At 41.8% G+C, this 14,393-nt stretch overlaps 1 protein-coding gene across 1 annotated transcript in view; it reads right to left on the bottom strand.

The window, feature by feature from the left end:
* Positions 1-7,203: 7,203 nt before the first annotated feature.
* LOC308284872 (MAGUK p55 subfamily member 7-like) overlaps positions 7,204-14,393 on the bottom strand; it is a 41,193-nt gene continuing 34,003 nt past the window's right edge. Inside the window, exons 15-17 of the mRNA XM_080725596.1 lie at positions 14,050-14,158; positions 13,382-13,525; positions 7,204-8,422 (exon numbers count right to left, since the gene is read on the bottom strand). Of these exons, the coding sequence (XP_080581722.1) occupies positions 8,144-8,422; positions 13,382-13,525; positions 14,050-14,158 (532 nt within the window). The 3' untranslated portion in view covers positions 7,204-8,143. The remainder of the gene's footprint in view (positions 8,423-13,381; positions 13,526-14,049; positions 14,159-14,393) is intronic.

The following is a 14,393-nucleotide window of genomic DNA, read 5'->3' as shown; positions in this document are numbered from 1 at the left end:
AAGGCTCTCCTCGGTTTATGTCAGTGGTTGCTCCCTGAAGGCCGCCACAGGCACTGGTCTCTGTCGTCAAGACAAAGATGGAGTATTCCAGTCCGGTGGTCACACGATGAGCAAATGATGCCTGCAGAAACGAGGAGAATGTTTTCTGAGTTTAGCTGGGTGGCTCTTGGAGGAGAGTTCAAATAACCTGTTCCTCCATTACTCATTGGCCCTCTGGCCGTCCAATCGGCATCTCGGGAGAGCTCTGCTCTGTGTTTGTGCAAAGTTTGCTGCTGAGCAGCGGCAGCCCTGCATGAGCAGACTGCTGAACAGCAGTTACAGTACACGCACGCACGCAAACACACGTGCGCGCAAACACACACACACACATCTGTTTTGAAAGAATATATAGTTTGTGAGAGCATCAGCAGATGTGGTCATACAATTTATCACTGATATTTTGTCCGCTGTATGAGTGTGCGTATGTGCAGGGGCGTCACAACTGAGTTACTTGGGCCCAAGGTGGAGGGGCCTTAATTATTTTATACTTTAGCTATTGAAAAATAGCAGATATGCAAGCTCACAGCGTGGCACAGAGTGCCGTGCTGCGAGCTTTTAGATCTGCTATTTTTGAAAAGTCGTGAAAATGTGTGCAAATCTTTGAATATATGTATTTTTTTAAGCGAACATTTGTAACTCAAATTTTGCTTCTGGGGGGTCCCTGGAACTCAATATTTTGAGATGGGAGTCCATGGGCCAAATACATATCATTTTGGGGGTCCTTCACATGAAAAGGTTTGAGCACCACTGACATAGAAACATAGAAGGATTTTAAATATTCAAAAACTTGCACAAATGTTCACGATTTAAAAAAAATTGCAGATCTACAAGCTCGCAGCACGGCACTCGGTGCCACGCTGTGAGCTTGTATATCTGCTGTTTTCCAATAGTTAAACTCGGTGCCACGCTGTGAGCTTGTATATCTGCTGTTTTCCAATAGTTAAAGTACCCAGGGCCCAGAATTTGGTGCGACACCCCTGAGTGTGCGTATGTGTGTGTGCTGAGAAGTGTATCAGATATCCCCTTTAAGTAATCTGACATGCCCTCATACTTTCTCCATGAGCCGTACGAATCTCATGGATCTTGTGGTTTTACCAAAAGTCATGTCAGCAAATTATATATGTTCTACCAAGGGATTCTGGAAATTTACGGGTGTAATGACATGGTTCTTAATGCTCAGTAAAAACCGCCAAACTGTGTTCCATGTTCGCCAGTGAATCCTGCTGAGTTCAAATGGATTCGGAGTACAAATTGGACCATAATGAAGTCAACATAAACAATGGAAAAATGAAACTGATACGCGTGTGTCATCTTTGGGCAGCGTTGCATGATGAATAGGGCGTGTGTGCCTATACGTGCCTGTCTCTGTTTATTGTTGTCTGTGCGTGCGTGCGTGCGTGCGTGTGCGTGCGTGTGTGTATGTGTGAGTGTACATCCAGCACTATTAGCATGTGTATTTGGGTGTGTGTCAGAGAGCTAACAGTAGCCTACGCCTCTTTTACAGTGCTGGCAGAGATAGTCCACAGATAATGCACATATTTATAAAGTTCTGTCTCCGTTTCAGAGCGGCACTTATCAATGGTGACTGAGCGGTGATGAAAACTGGCCCTGACAGAAGCATTAACATGGTCATTAGTTTAACTGCGGCCTATGACAACATGCAGGCACCGAGCCCAGGGCTCGGCGTGGTAGTCCAGCCTCATATGTTCATCCTTATCCCGACATCCTCCTAGAAAACAAGAAATTAAGCTATTCACTCCAGAAGCAGACGTCCCAAATCCTACACAAAGCGGTGCTTTCTCCTCCAAAATGAAGATGATACCATGAAATTAAAGTCAATTATAGTATTTTTAATGGCATGAAGTTACATTTTTTAAACCAATGGCTTAAATGTCCTAGAACTAACTTTTAAAGACGGCATCCTGTTTATTTTAGACATGTGGATGTTTAGGTTGAAGTAATACCTTTTTTTCCCTCGCTATACTGTATCTCATAGTGACTACACCAAGTCCATGTCTATAATGCATTATAAACATATTTATAATGCATTATAATCTGCTCATATAATTATAGTACAATTATAGTTACAAGTTACAAGCTCTCATAAATACTTTTTATAACTCACAACACAATGCTCCCTTATACAGACTTTCTATTGGCTGGGATAGTGTATGTATTATACAATTCATTGTAAAAATACATTACATAACATTACATTACATTACATACATACATTATAAAACACATTATGATCACTGTTCTAATCGGTTGTATGACTATAAGTGGGCATTGGGTAGTTTTAAGTAGCGAAAAAACACTACTAAATAAATTTCATTTAATGCATTTAATTTATATGCAAGAACAACACACCTCCAGGAATGTAATTGCTTTACTTAAAGGTGGTGGAAGTTATATATTTGTGTTAAAATAAGTGTTAAAATAAGAGTATCTATCTCTCCAGATATTTAAATGTTTGGGATAACAATTTCATCCAATCAGGGGGGCGCCCACTGGCCTACCGGTCCAGGCGCATACCACATAGGCTTGGTGTAGCCTGACGGCGTGTCGCTGGTTCGGTTCCCGGTCCTGGCTGCCGATAAACTAGTGAAATTGGAAGTGATGAAACAATGAAATGAGCACACAAAATCATGAATGTAACAATTATTTTAAGCTAATACAATTGGTTATTCAGATTGGATGAAATTGTTGACCCACCTGAAAATGTACTTTCTTTTCATTGTAAATACAGTGAGATACTGAAAAAACACACTCTATAACAATGATTACTATAAGAATATATGGCTTTAACCTTTTAACAAAAGTGTTTTTCTGTTAACCAAAAAATATAACTTAAAGTTATAGAACCTTTATGGTCACTTTCTACCCAATGGTCACTTTCAATGTCCTATTATCACTCTATAAATAATGCATTAACAGTGATTTTAATGTGTCATATAAAGTGTTGACATAATAGCAAATTAAAATAATTTAAATACACTAAAGTTTATTTTATGAATTATAACTTAACTGCTCTGCTATCATAACACTAATGTGACACTCTACAAACTTGCCCTTAAAAGACACCCAACCTTTTTATTAAACGACAGCTCAAATCTAACTAGCAGCTTATAGAGTCAGATATACTGACAGACTCCATACGTTTGTTCCATGTTCATAATTCTCCTACATCGGCTGGGAAGTAGAGTTTAAAGGCTTTTAAAAGCAGAAAAGCACATGGTCCAGCGTCCGTTAGGTGCAGTAAATTCCACGGTAACATTCCACGGCAGCTATCACAGATCATTGACTCCTAGTTCTCCCTCTGCGACATGTTGTACAGCGGCCCAGCTGTTGATATTAGGTGGGAAATGCACCCTCATTCAGTAGCCTGGAGACCCAAGGAAAAACATTGTGCATGGAGATATACAGTATATGTCCTTGCTTGGATAGCTCGGTGCAGCTGCGTGTGTGCTTGTTGGACGCTCACAGATGTCTGTTCAAAGCCCTGGGTCCCACTGGAAATGGCCTTAAAGTGCTTCTCTTGGCCTGAAAACAGATCAAAACTGAAGTTTTGAGACAATAGGTCAAAGCCACAAAAACCTCTGTTTCCTATGTAAAACTGTCCACTTTGACAGAATACTTTGTTTTCTCGTGATTCATAGTAGTATTTTGATCAAAACTGAAGTTTTGAGACAATAGGTCAAAAGCAAAAAGTTAAATAAAATAAAAAGACAAATCATACTCATGCTCTGCAGAAATGGATGCTATGGAGACAATTGCTTAATGTATCTTTACAGTAAATGTATACTTAAATGTCCACGATGGTGAACCTCACAAAAGTACAGGGCTAGTGTCCTATCCTTCAGGCACATAAAAGTCTCCCATAGAAATGTGAGCATAAAGGAGTAATACACCCAAAACGATACTTATTTTCTATGAATTACACACCCCATGAAGCCTTGAATTCATTCATTAATGTGTTTCCTACATTCCTAAGCCAAGCATTTGATGACCGGCGGAAAGATGCTAATGTCTCCGGTAGGAGACTCCGCGAGTCTCCTACCGGAGACTCCACCGGTCATCAAATTATTGGCTTAGGTTGAACTACTCCTTTAAGTTAACTTCAAACACATTCCGTCGTTGTCGGGCAGAAACCTCGTATCTCCAAGTTTCAAATTTGTACATTCATCATTCATACAAGACTGTCGCACACAATTAGTGAAAGTAACACAGTGCCTCGCGGTGCGAGGTGTCGTGTGCTTGTAGATCGTCTATTTTCACTATTTCAAATTGTTTTTAGAATAATAACTAAAAAGGAAGGTTTTGGACATAGGCCTACACGGTTTCCACCCGACAACAGCGATTTGTTTGTACGCTCTTTTGGGCAGCGACGGTCACATGACTGAATGGGACCAATTGACATCATGCTGGTGTGTAATGTTTGAAGTGTGAGCTGCGGAGAGGCACAAAGCGTTGGGTTTTCATTGGATCACTCTGGTGTCTTTAATGGCACCGTTATGATCTCACAGGGCGCCTGCAGATCCTCAGTGGTGTGATGAAATTATACTGCCATGCTTGGCTGCACCGCTGATGCCCCAACTAACTAGGAACCTGGCACAGCTGACCCAGAATGCAGTTCAAGTGTTGCCCACGACAGCCCTGGTTAGTGTGTAGGCCTACACAATATGGTGATCGTATCAGATGGTGGACAGCAGGGGTCTTTTTTAGAGAGAGAGAGAGATATGAAGCAGGGAGACCCCACTTACATACAGTATTGTATAAAATTGTGTTGAAGATTAAACTTTTCCAAAGACTTGTTTGACAGCACTGTTAAGCGTTGTGTTGTGTGTGTGTGTGTGTGTGTGTGTGTGTGTGTGTGTGTGTGTGTGTGTGTGTGTGTGTGTGTGTGTGTGTGTGTGTGTGTCTGAGCTTGACGAAGGTCTCAGGACCGAAACGTTGCTCCGATTTTATTAAACTACTCTCTTGCAAGTGGCTGTGTGTGGGTTTGATCTGTCCAAGATGTGTATTTTGACATTTAACCACTTAATCTGTCAATGCTTATAGTAAACTTGACCTTTCACTGATGCTTGGTCCGTTCTTCTTTCCCCCTACACCAAACCTGTTCGCCGAAACAGTGTACAGAAGCCTATATGAGGAGGTAGTTTATCATTTTAGAAGACAGACAGACAGAGGTAGTTGATACTCGTTTGAACAATTGATCGATACTAGTCAGTGTTTCTCATATGTTGGCATATCTGTTTCCTGTTCCAATAATATTCCCCATAGCTGCTGAAGTTGTTGAACTACAACACGTGTGAAATGTTTCCGGTTCAAATCTGCAAGGCCATAAGGAAATGAACTGGAACAAGAAACAAGTATGCCATCCTCTGAAAGACCAGGGACTACAGTTACAGCACAGAGCTGATTACTTTTCATTTTGTAGGCTAAAATAAAGTTTGACAAAAGTTCTCATTTTGGCCTACATATCTACTTGTGATTTAAGTAACCAAGAATAGGCCTACTTCAAATGATCAGGAATTGTATTTCGATAATATGCTTGATAGCGGCAGCTTAACCAGTGCTACTTGACTTAATACCTCAGTCACCTCAAGCTCCTGACTTACCGTAACACTGTACCCCATTGATTTGACCATCAGCTTCACGACGAGTCCCACACCACCTTTACAGTGGGGTTTTATGTCTCGTCATAACTCTTTCTCTCTCTCTCTCTCTCTCTCTCTCTCTCTCTCTCTCGCGCGCTCACACTCTGTTTGTCTGTGAGGGCCCAAAATCCCAGGAAACACATTTACTTCCCTCCACATCACCGCTCTCCTTTCCTAACAAACATGACATGATGGACACGTTAACACTCCTTCACACCCAATTGACCACGGCTTCCAAAAAAGAATGAAGGAACCCCTTGAATGTGGAGGAATGCGTCCGTTAAACGGAATTAGCTCGAGTCCACCTCATGTGGAGAGACGGGAGAAACGGCGCACCGTGTGCCTCTCCGAAAACCATGCGTTCAAATGTGAATGTTTGTTAATGGAGTGTCACTAATGGCAAATGGGTGCCAATTATGTTTCAACTACCTCAATAATGGCAGCTTTACTGTATCGCAGAGCCACAGACCTGTTCACAGAGAATAATGATTCATGTTAGAGCAGCCGTATGACAGCCAGCCTGCAATTCGACAGGAATGGAAAACTTACCTTTTTACTCTTGGCTAATTAGCCTAAAACTGATGCTTTCAAAGGACCATGTAACAGTCAACATACTGGGCCAGAGGTTCTCAGTTTCCTTTCCAGTCAAGGAGCGCCAAAGTAATGTGTATTTGGCTGTGGACCCCCTTCTGAAAATATTTTGTGTATCGGATCCCATACAAGATTTGTGTTGTTAAAATGTGTTGTGTATCATTCAATGTTGATTGAATGATTTCTTTGAACATAGTTTATAAGCTCACAACGCCTGCAGATCGGTTATTTTCAAATAGTAGATGTATATAGGGTCAAAGACCCCTGGGGGTCCCTGGACCCCACTTTGAGAACCACTGGCCTAACTGATGCTTTCAGAAGAACCATGTCAACAGTCAACAAGCTAGGCTACACAAATAGCTGTTACCTGATAGTTCCGTGCACATTTTGACCTTGAATTTGATAGCTTTTTAAGGTAAATTAGATGTACAGTGAGTTTTCGTGTAACATTGACAACAATGGACGGCTACATTCTGTATAACATTTATTGAATATGAACAACAAGATGTAAAAATAATAAAAGACCATTTTGGGGAAAACGGTCAAGGTTTATGTCAGCAATGTGGCCGATGTTGAGGATGAATAATGAATAACGTAGCCGTAGCCTAACACTGGTGTGGTCCTTTAAAACCATCGTCACATGAATGAGGACTTGAAGTGATGGTTGAAAACATGGCTCTTCCACAGAGGCTTTCAGTTTCAGCGGACCGTTATCTTGTTTGTACAGCGGTGTTGTTGGCAAAGTATCGCCTTTGACTATACCAGGCCTACTAATAATATTTCTCTGGTGTGCATTACAGTTAATTGAAGTGCGGCATCTGTCAGAATAATTACATGCTGATGTTTGTAACTTGGCAGAGGAGGACCACACGGAGCCACAAGTTGTGGGGAGTTTTTTCATTTCTTTTCCCCCCCCCCCTCTCTCTCTCAGTCGACGACGTTATTTTAGCCAAATTCAAACTCAAAGAGCAAAACACTGGCTCTGGAACAGAGGGAGGCAGAAGGCTGACTTATCCTTTGTCGTGTGACGCCGGTGACGCGGGCCAAAAATAGCCGATCTATGCAACACATTGTTGCATAGATCGCACAGTTCAGCTTGTAGATTTGATTTTCAGCAGAGGAGGGACACAGTAGTATGTTCAAGTATACATTAAATCAAGTTTTTATTTATTTATTTTTTGCTAATTATTTGTATAATCCAGTGGTTCTCAAACCTTTTCATATCAAGGACACCCAAATTGATATAGGCAATTTGTATATCTTGATATATCTTTCATTGTATTTTGCTTTAATTTGCTTTGAGAGAAACATCAAACATCATCATTCCATGTCCTTGACTTGTTTAACACCAGAGGTGTGTCATTCGGATGACTATGCAGGCAATCCTATAGTTCAAATCAAGCCTGTCACCAGAGGTGTAAAGTAATTAAGTACAATTTTGAGGTATTTTCTTTACAAATGTAAACATTCAGCGTAATGAGTACTTTTACTTTTGGTACTTCCAAGTAGGGCTACATTTTGATGTCCAATACCTTTGTACTTTTACCCAAGTACATTTTCACTACCAGCCTTTCATTTCGTCAATGTCGGGCAGAAACCTTGTATCTCCAAGTTTTTAATTTGTAGTTTTTTTTTTCTTTTCGAAAAGCAAAGCCCTGTTTCATCATACAAGACCGTCACACAAAACTTGTGAAAATAGCTGATCTACAAGCACACAACGCCTCGCATCGCGAGGCGTTGTGTTCTTGCTGATCGGCTAATTTCACTATTTTAAATAATTTTAAAAATAATTCAAAAAAAAGGAAGGTTTTGGACATACAAGGTTTCCACCCCGACAACGACGATTTGTACTTCTACACTGCTGTATTGATACTTTTACTTGAGTGAAACGTGGGAGTGCTTCCTCCACCGCTGCTGGTCACATGACCAGAGCGTCTGTGCGTGTCTCTGGAGGCGTGCAGCCATCCTGCAGGAACCCACTGGACCTCTGCTTCCTCCATGCTCTGGAGGTCGGCCCTCAGCTCCTTGAACGCCGCGCTGATGTCGCCGTTGACGACCACCTTGTCAAACAGGTGACCGTATTGGCTGTCCATGGCGTCCGCCGAGCTGATCATATCCTCGAAATCCTCCTCCTGCGTAGGGGGGGGCGATATGGAAAAATAACAATATCACGATATGTTTCCAAGCGGTATCACGATGCACAATCTTTTTTTTTTTTAAGATTTGTTTTTGGGCTTTTTATGCCTTTATTTGATAGGACAGTAGACTGACAGGAAACAGGGAGAGAGACGGGGAATGACATGCGGCAAAGGTCATCCGGATCGGGAATCCAACCGGCGACGCCAGCAGGCATCACAGCCTGGTATGTGGTATGCGCCTTGACCACGAGGCCAGCGGGCGCCCCACGATGCACGATCTTATCGCGATTCTTCTTCATGTTGTTTTTTCCGGTTAATTTTCATGTTACGTAATACAGTACAACCGCCTACCGAGTTAACAAAAACTAAAAGAAAAAGGAGTAACAGACCATTTAGACCAGTGGTCCGCAAAGTGGGGTCCAGGGACCATCTGGGTTCCTTTTGGGAGGTCTAAATTGACCCATACAAGTATGTAACTCTGACAGTTTACAAATGGACCGCCATTTGGTTTCATTTGTAAACTGTTAAGGGGAGACCTTTACATTGTTAAGTGTGAGAACTACTGATTTAGACCAAAATGCAGGTTTAAATGAATTCTGTAATACATCTCTGTATTAACAATCCAACAGGATTTTTGTATGAGGCTCCTCATTGTATCACGATATATATGATATCTCTGAAAAGGCATATCGTGGAGACATTGTATCGTCTCTCAACGATATGTATCACCATATCGCCCACCCCTATACTCCTGCATTCGAATGAAAAACACCTGTGTCAACATTAACCACTCCGCAACCTCCACAGGACGTTCAGTACATTAGGACGTCGGACGTGAATCCATTTCACAGTGATCTCAGTGTGGCTTGGATGGATATGAAACAAATTCCCATGAAAACGGCAATGTGTAACATGACTGTCATTACATGCTGGGAGTAAAGGATAAGAGGTCTTTTGGCAACAGCTGCTGTGCAGCAACTTGTACGCACGGCCCAATAAGATATGCCTGAGCTCGGTTAAGGCTTTGGTGGTTGGCAACAGGCGGCCTGCAGCCATGCTGCAGAACAGGTGTATGACCCCAGCGTTTTAATAAGGGCAAACAGGGTTGAACGCTGCATGAGAAGCCAGATGGGTGTTATGAAAGTGACCTGCAGTCACCCGCCCCGCCAAAGACATGCATTGCCATTGCCATGACACTCATACAGGCAGAGACACATGGAGACACACAACAGTATACCACTAGAGCATGGGTCTTCAACAGGGGGTCCGGGACCCCTAGGGGGTCTTAAGAGTTACTACAGGGGTCAGGGGGTCCTCCAAATCTTTGAGTGATAGAAAGTTTTTTCCCTCCTTTTTTATATTATATAATATAGGCTATCCATATCCATATATCCATATTCCGTGAACTTTAGCCAAAAATAGCAGATCGTCTATTTTTGGCAAAGAGGTTTGGTGTAGAGGGGAAAAAGAGCAGAAAGGTCAAGTTTATTAATTATTGACGGTTCAAGTGGTTAAATATCAGAAAACACAAATTGACATGAATCCAAAATACACTGATTTGGTCCTTGGCCTGAAAACGTTGAAGACCCCTGCACTAGACCAAGTGGAACTGTTACTTGAATTAGATTCCATGTTGTGTTATGAAATATATCTCTGCTGTCGGGCCGAAACCTCCTAACTCCAAAATGTTCATTTTCAGGAAAATGAGTTCAAGTGGAGTTAGGAGGTTTTGTCGAAAGCACTTTTTACTGCTTTCCATTGGTTCAATATTATGTTAACCAACACACAGACGTAAAGGGTGTTCAATAGCCTTGATTTATGAAAAGAAATCTAAAACCTCATAAATGGAGTTAGGAGGTTTTGGCCAGACAGTGAATCATGCATTTATTCACTCTGTCATGTAACTCCCATCTGGGGGTGCCACCCCCAGATGTGAGTGGCACCCTGGCCTAGTTGTGTCCAGAACAGATGCGAGATATGTCTACTGTATGTAGCATCTACATGGAGCAGCTATACACCCACTCCAATGACCCTATCTGTCTCTTAAAACTCAAATAGTCAGAGGGTCAACCATGTGGAAAACAAGGTATGTATGTGTTTAACTGTGTATGTGGTGGTCAGGCAGCCGCCCAGGGCGCCCTCTCGAAGGGGAGGGACCCGTCCTTGCCCCTCACTGCAAAGTACTACTCTAGTACTGTAGCTTGTCCACTACGCCCGTTCTCCCAGAAATTATAGTGTGCAGACAATCTGTCTGTTTTAAAGATAGTTATTTGTTTTGGTTGGTTTTCTTGGTCCTCATTATTCAAGGAATATGGGGGGTGTCAGTGCTCTAACTGTATACGTCACAAGACTGGCTTTTTGTCCAAACCATTGCCCTGTACCTGCCCATACAATTGAATGGAGGAGTTATGGCACCAAGTGAAAAGCTGCAAGACTGATGGAAAGTGCATGTACCGTACACACATCTCAGCCATATGCATACTGTACACATAATCAATGTAGTTTTCTTTTTAAATGGAACCAAATGGAGCCTTATTTATACACCCTCCGAGTTAAATGAACACTAACCCTATTTTACACTCCGGTTCTTTGCTATCTTACTGTGGGTACAGTAAGAAAAGTCAAATTGCATCTTAAACCAGCCCTAAGCTGGTCTTAATTGTGTTTAGAAAACTGGTGACACTTGTGGTAGCGGTCAAATTTGACCCGTGATTTAACTCAGCCCAAAATACTAAAAAGATTATATATATTTAAAAGAAAGAAGAAAAAAAAACTCCCCCACCTCATAGCTCACTTGTTATGCGTTCATATCCGTGTAAACACTATTAACATATTATTTTGGTTTAGGGTTAGGGTGTCATATTTCAATATAGCTCATTTTCAACTAACCCTGTTGAAATTCACTCATTATGTCCTATAATGAAGACAATGGCTAATGATGTTATCTGGCTATAATAAACTAATATTAGAACACGCTTCCACAAATAAATTACTTGTTTTTGTTTTTCAACTTAATTTTATTTTCATATTATTAACAAATATTAACAAAAAAGTTACACTTCCCCGGGTCGAAATTGACTCGTATACAGTAAAGAAGGTAAAGTAATTTATTTTCATAAACCCAAACTTTATTTTACTCCTAATAGCAAAAGCAAAGTGAGTCTCTCTCTCTCTCTCAAACATGTAAAAATGGAATATTGACAATTTGGGGGGAATTGAGCCACACTTCTCTGCCGGGTAATTTTTGACCCGTAACACCACAAGTGTCACCACAGAATTAACTAAAATGATAATAATTAATGTTGTTGTGTTAAAATAGCTGTTTCTGAGGATATCTGAGGACACAAAGCCTTGTTCCAATAGAGAAATGTTAATATGTTTTATTATTTAAAGTTGAAAACAAGTTGAAAAAGTTGAGACACAGCAGCATAGAAAAGGTCCATGCACTTTATTTCAATAGTATATGCGTGCCTACACTTTATTACTGATAGATATTGTTCAAGCCTCTTGGTTTTCTTTATCTGTCTCTGCTCAACATGTCATTTCATATTTTAGGCTCCTGACATACACAGCTGTCTGTCATGCTTTAATAAGTGCCATAAAAAAATCACCTAAACCGAGAACGAGCATGTAATTATTAAGTTGATATGTCGATATATCACAGACGTCTCTTGGACACAAGGCGTCAGACTCATTCTGACCAGCAACATGGCCATTGCAGGTGGTCCACCTGTTTCCCCCCGTCCCCTGACGTCATTATATCATCATCATGTTATTAATTCTGCTGCATAGAAGGAGCTTTCTTTCAAGTTGTGTACGATCCGTTTCCCCCAGCACAAAATTGTTTGACTCCTCCAACATGCCGAATCTGTTGGAGGAGAGGCAATCTGGCTCTTGAACAGGGAATGGGAGATGACACTCTGATTTATGTTATGCCCAAAACACGCCCATGACTCAATCAGAGATGAACTACAATCCCTTTGCACCGGGCACCGTGCGCCGCGCCAAGAAAATGTACTGCTTGACAAACAAAACTAGAGTTGGACACACACCCAACATCATTTGTTCTTTGCGTCATAGATCTTTTAAATAGGGCCGTGAGGATTTTCCTATGTAACAGAGCATGGTCTAGCAGCTCTCTGAGGGCTTTTCTACATTTTGATGTGCTGACTGCTGCCTGTCATTGCCTGTGTTGTGCTGTGGATCCCTAGTTGATTCAGATTCTTGCTCTGTTGTTGTTATAATTCTGTTGATGTCAACGACACTGTGATCGCGTGTCTAATTCAGGGGTCTTCAAAGTGGGTGACGGGGCACCCTGGGGTGCCGTGATGCTAGTCCAGGGGTGCCGCGAGATAATTTGATAATATTTGGAATTCATCAATATCACTACATCAATGTCACTTCACTATGCTTAGTAAAACAGACCTGATTTGCACTGTACTTGATGAGTTCTTTTTCCATCTACGACGATGAGTGCGAGATATAGCGGATGTGACGCAACCACTCCCTTGGTGCAGTAACAATAACATGTCCTACTGGAAGCATCATGTCTCCTTTCAATATTTCTGGGGGCGTTATTTCGTCTTTCTCTGGTGTTATTGGTGTTACCTCCATGATGTTTTCAAACGTTTTCTTAAACTATACACTCATAACAAGAATAGGCCGGTCGAATGACTTTGTCTGAGCTATTGTGTTTCTGTTGTGTTTCCAATGGAACTACAGTTCAGTGCAGCAGTGGCTTCTTCCGATACTCGCCGCTCGGGAGCTACTGTAGCATTCGGAGATTGTGGAATAGTTGTCTGGCTACGCGAGACTACCATGCATGTGGCAGTGGAATAATATTTGAAATTGAAAATGGTGCTTGTGTGTGTGTGCGTGCGTGCGTGTGTGCGTGCGTGCGTGCGTGCGTGCGTGCGTGCGTGCTTGTGTGTGTGACATTATGGTTAGACTTACTGAAAATATCCTGGCTGGTTTGTTTTCTCCACCGTCAGAGATGAATTTGGTTCTCCTTCTAGTGAAGCGCAGCTCTTCGATCCGCGGCGGCTTCACAAACACAACGTACGGCTTGAACTCAGCGGTGTACAAACGCTGCACCACCTGCAAGTGATGGAAACACAGAATGGGTGGCAGGACAAGAATTCATTGTAACACAACATGGGGCACAAACAACTCACACTCAGCGCCTCAGATCAAATGAGATAAATCAAACAATAAGAATTCTTGTGTTTTCTTTCTGTACATTTCTAGACTAGTAGGGGGAGGAATATGGGTAATTTTAGGTTTTAATTTCAAATTGATGCAAAGGTTTCATTTTCTCTACTAAATTCACAATAAGGATATAGAACATGTTTTGTCAGACTCAGATAAAGAGAATGGCCTCAAGGGGGAGTCAACGGTTCCCCAACCCACAGCAGTAGCAACATACAGGAACTGTTCTAACTTTTGATTGGATCATCCAAGATGAACATAATGAGGTATGTATGGATTCAGGATCAGGATCAGCAGCAACTGGTATTTCACACATTATTACCCAAAGAACCCATCTGTGATTGGTTCTTTGATCCATCGTTTACTCGAGCAAGGCCAGCGATTGGTCAAATGTGATGGCTTTTGTCACTCACATTTGGCTGCGCGTCCAAAAGGCACGCCTTGTTCTCCGCTATCACCTGGAGAACCGAGTCCATACGGATTCCATAATAGTGGCCCCTGTATCTGCCATATTCAACGAACCTGGAGAGAGAGAGAGAGAGAGAGAGAGAGAGAGAGAGAGAGAGAGAGAGAGAGAGAGAGAGAGAGAGAGAGAGAGAGAGAGAGAGAGAGAGAGAGAGAGAGTGATGGAAGGAGATGGACACAAACAGAGAATATTGGTAGCAGGCAGTAGGCATGGGACGATAATCGTTATTATCGTTTATCGTGATAAAACAAAATAGTCACAATAATCGTATTGTGGTGTGACGCCCGCTGG

The sequence above is a fragment of the Nannobrachium achirus genome, assembly GCF_963921795.1.
Source record: "Nannobrachium achirus genome assembly, chromosome: 5".
NCBI classification, from domain to species: domain Eukaryota; kingdom Metazoa; phylum Chordata; class Actinopteri; order Myctophiformes; family Myctophidae; genus Nannobrachium; species Nannobrachium achirus.
The sequence above is the reverse complement of the archived record's forward strand: the minus strand, read 5'-3'. Positions and strand labels throughout refer to the sequence as shown.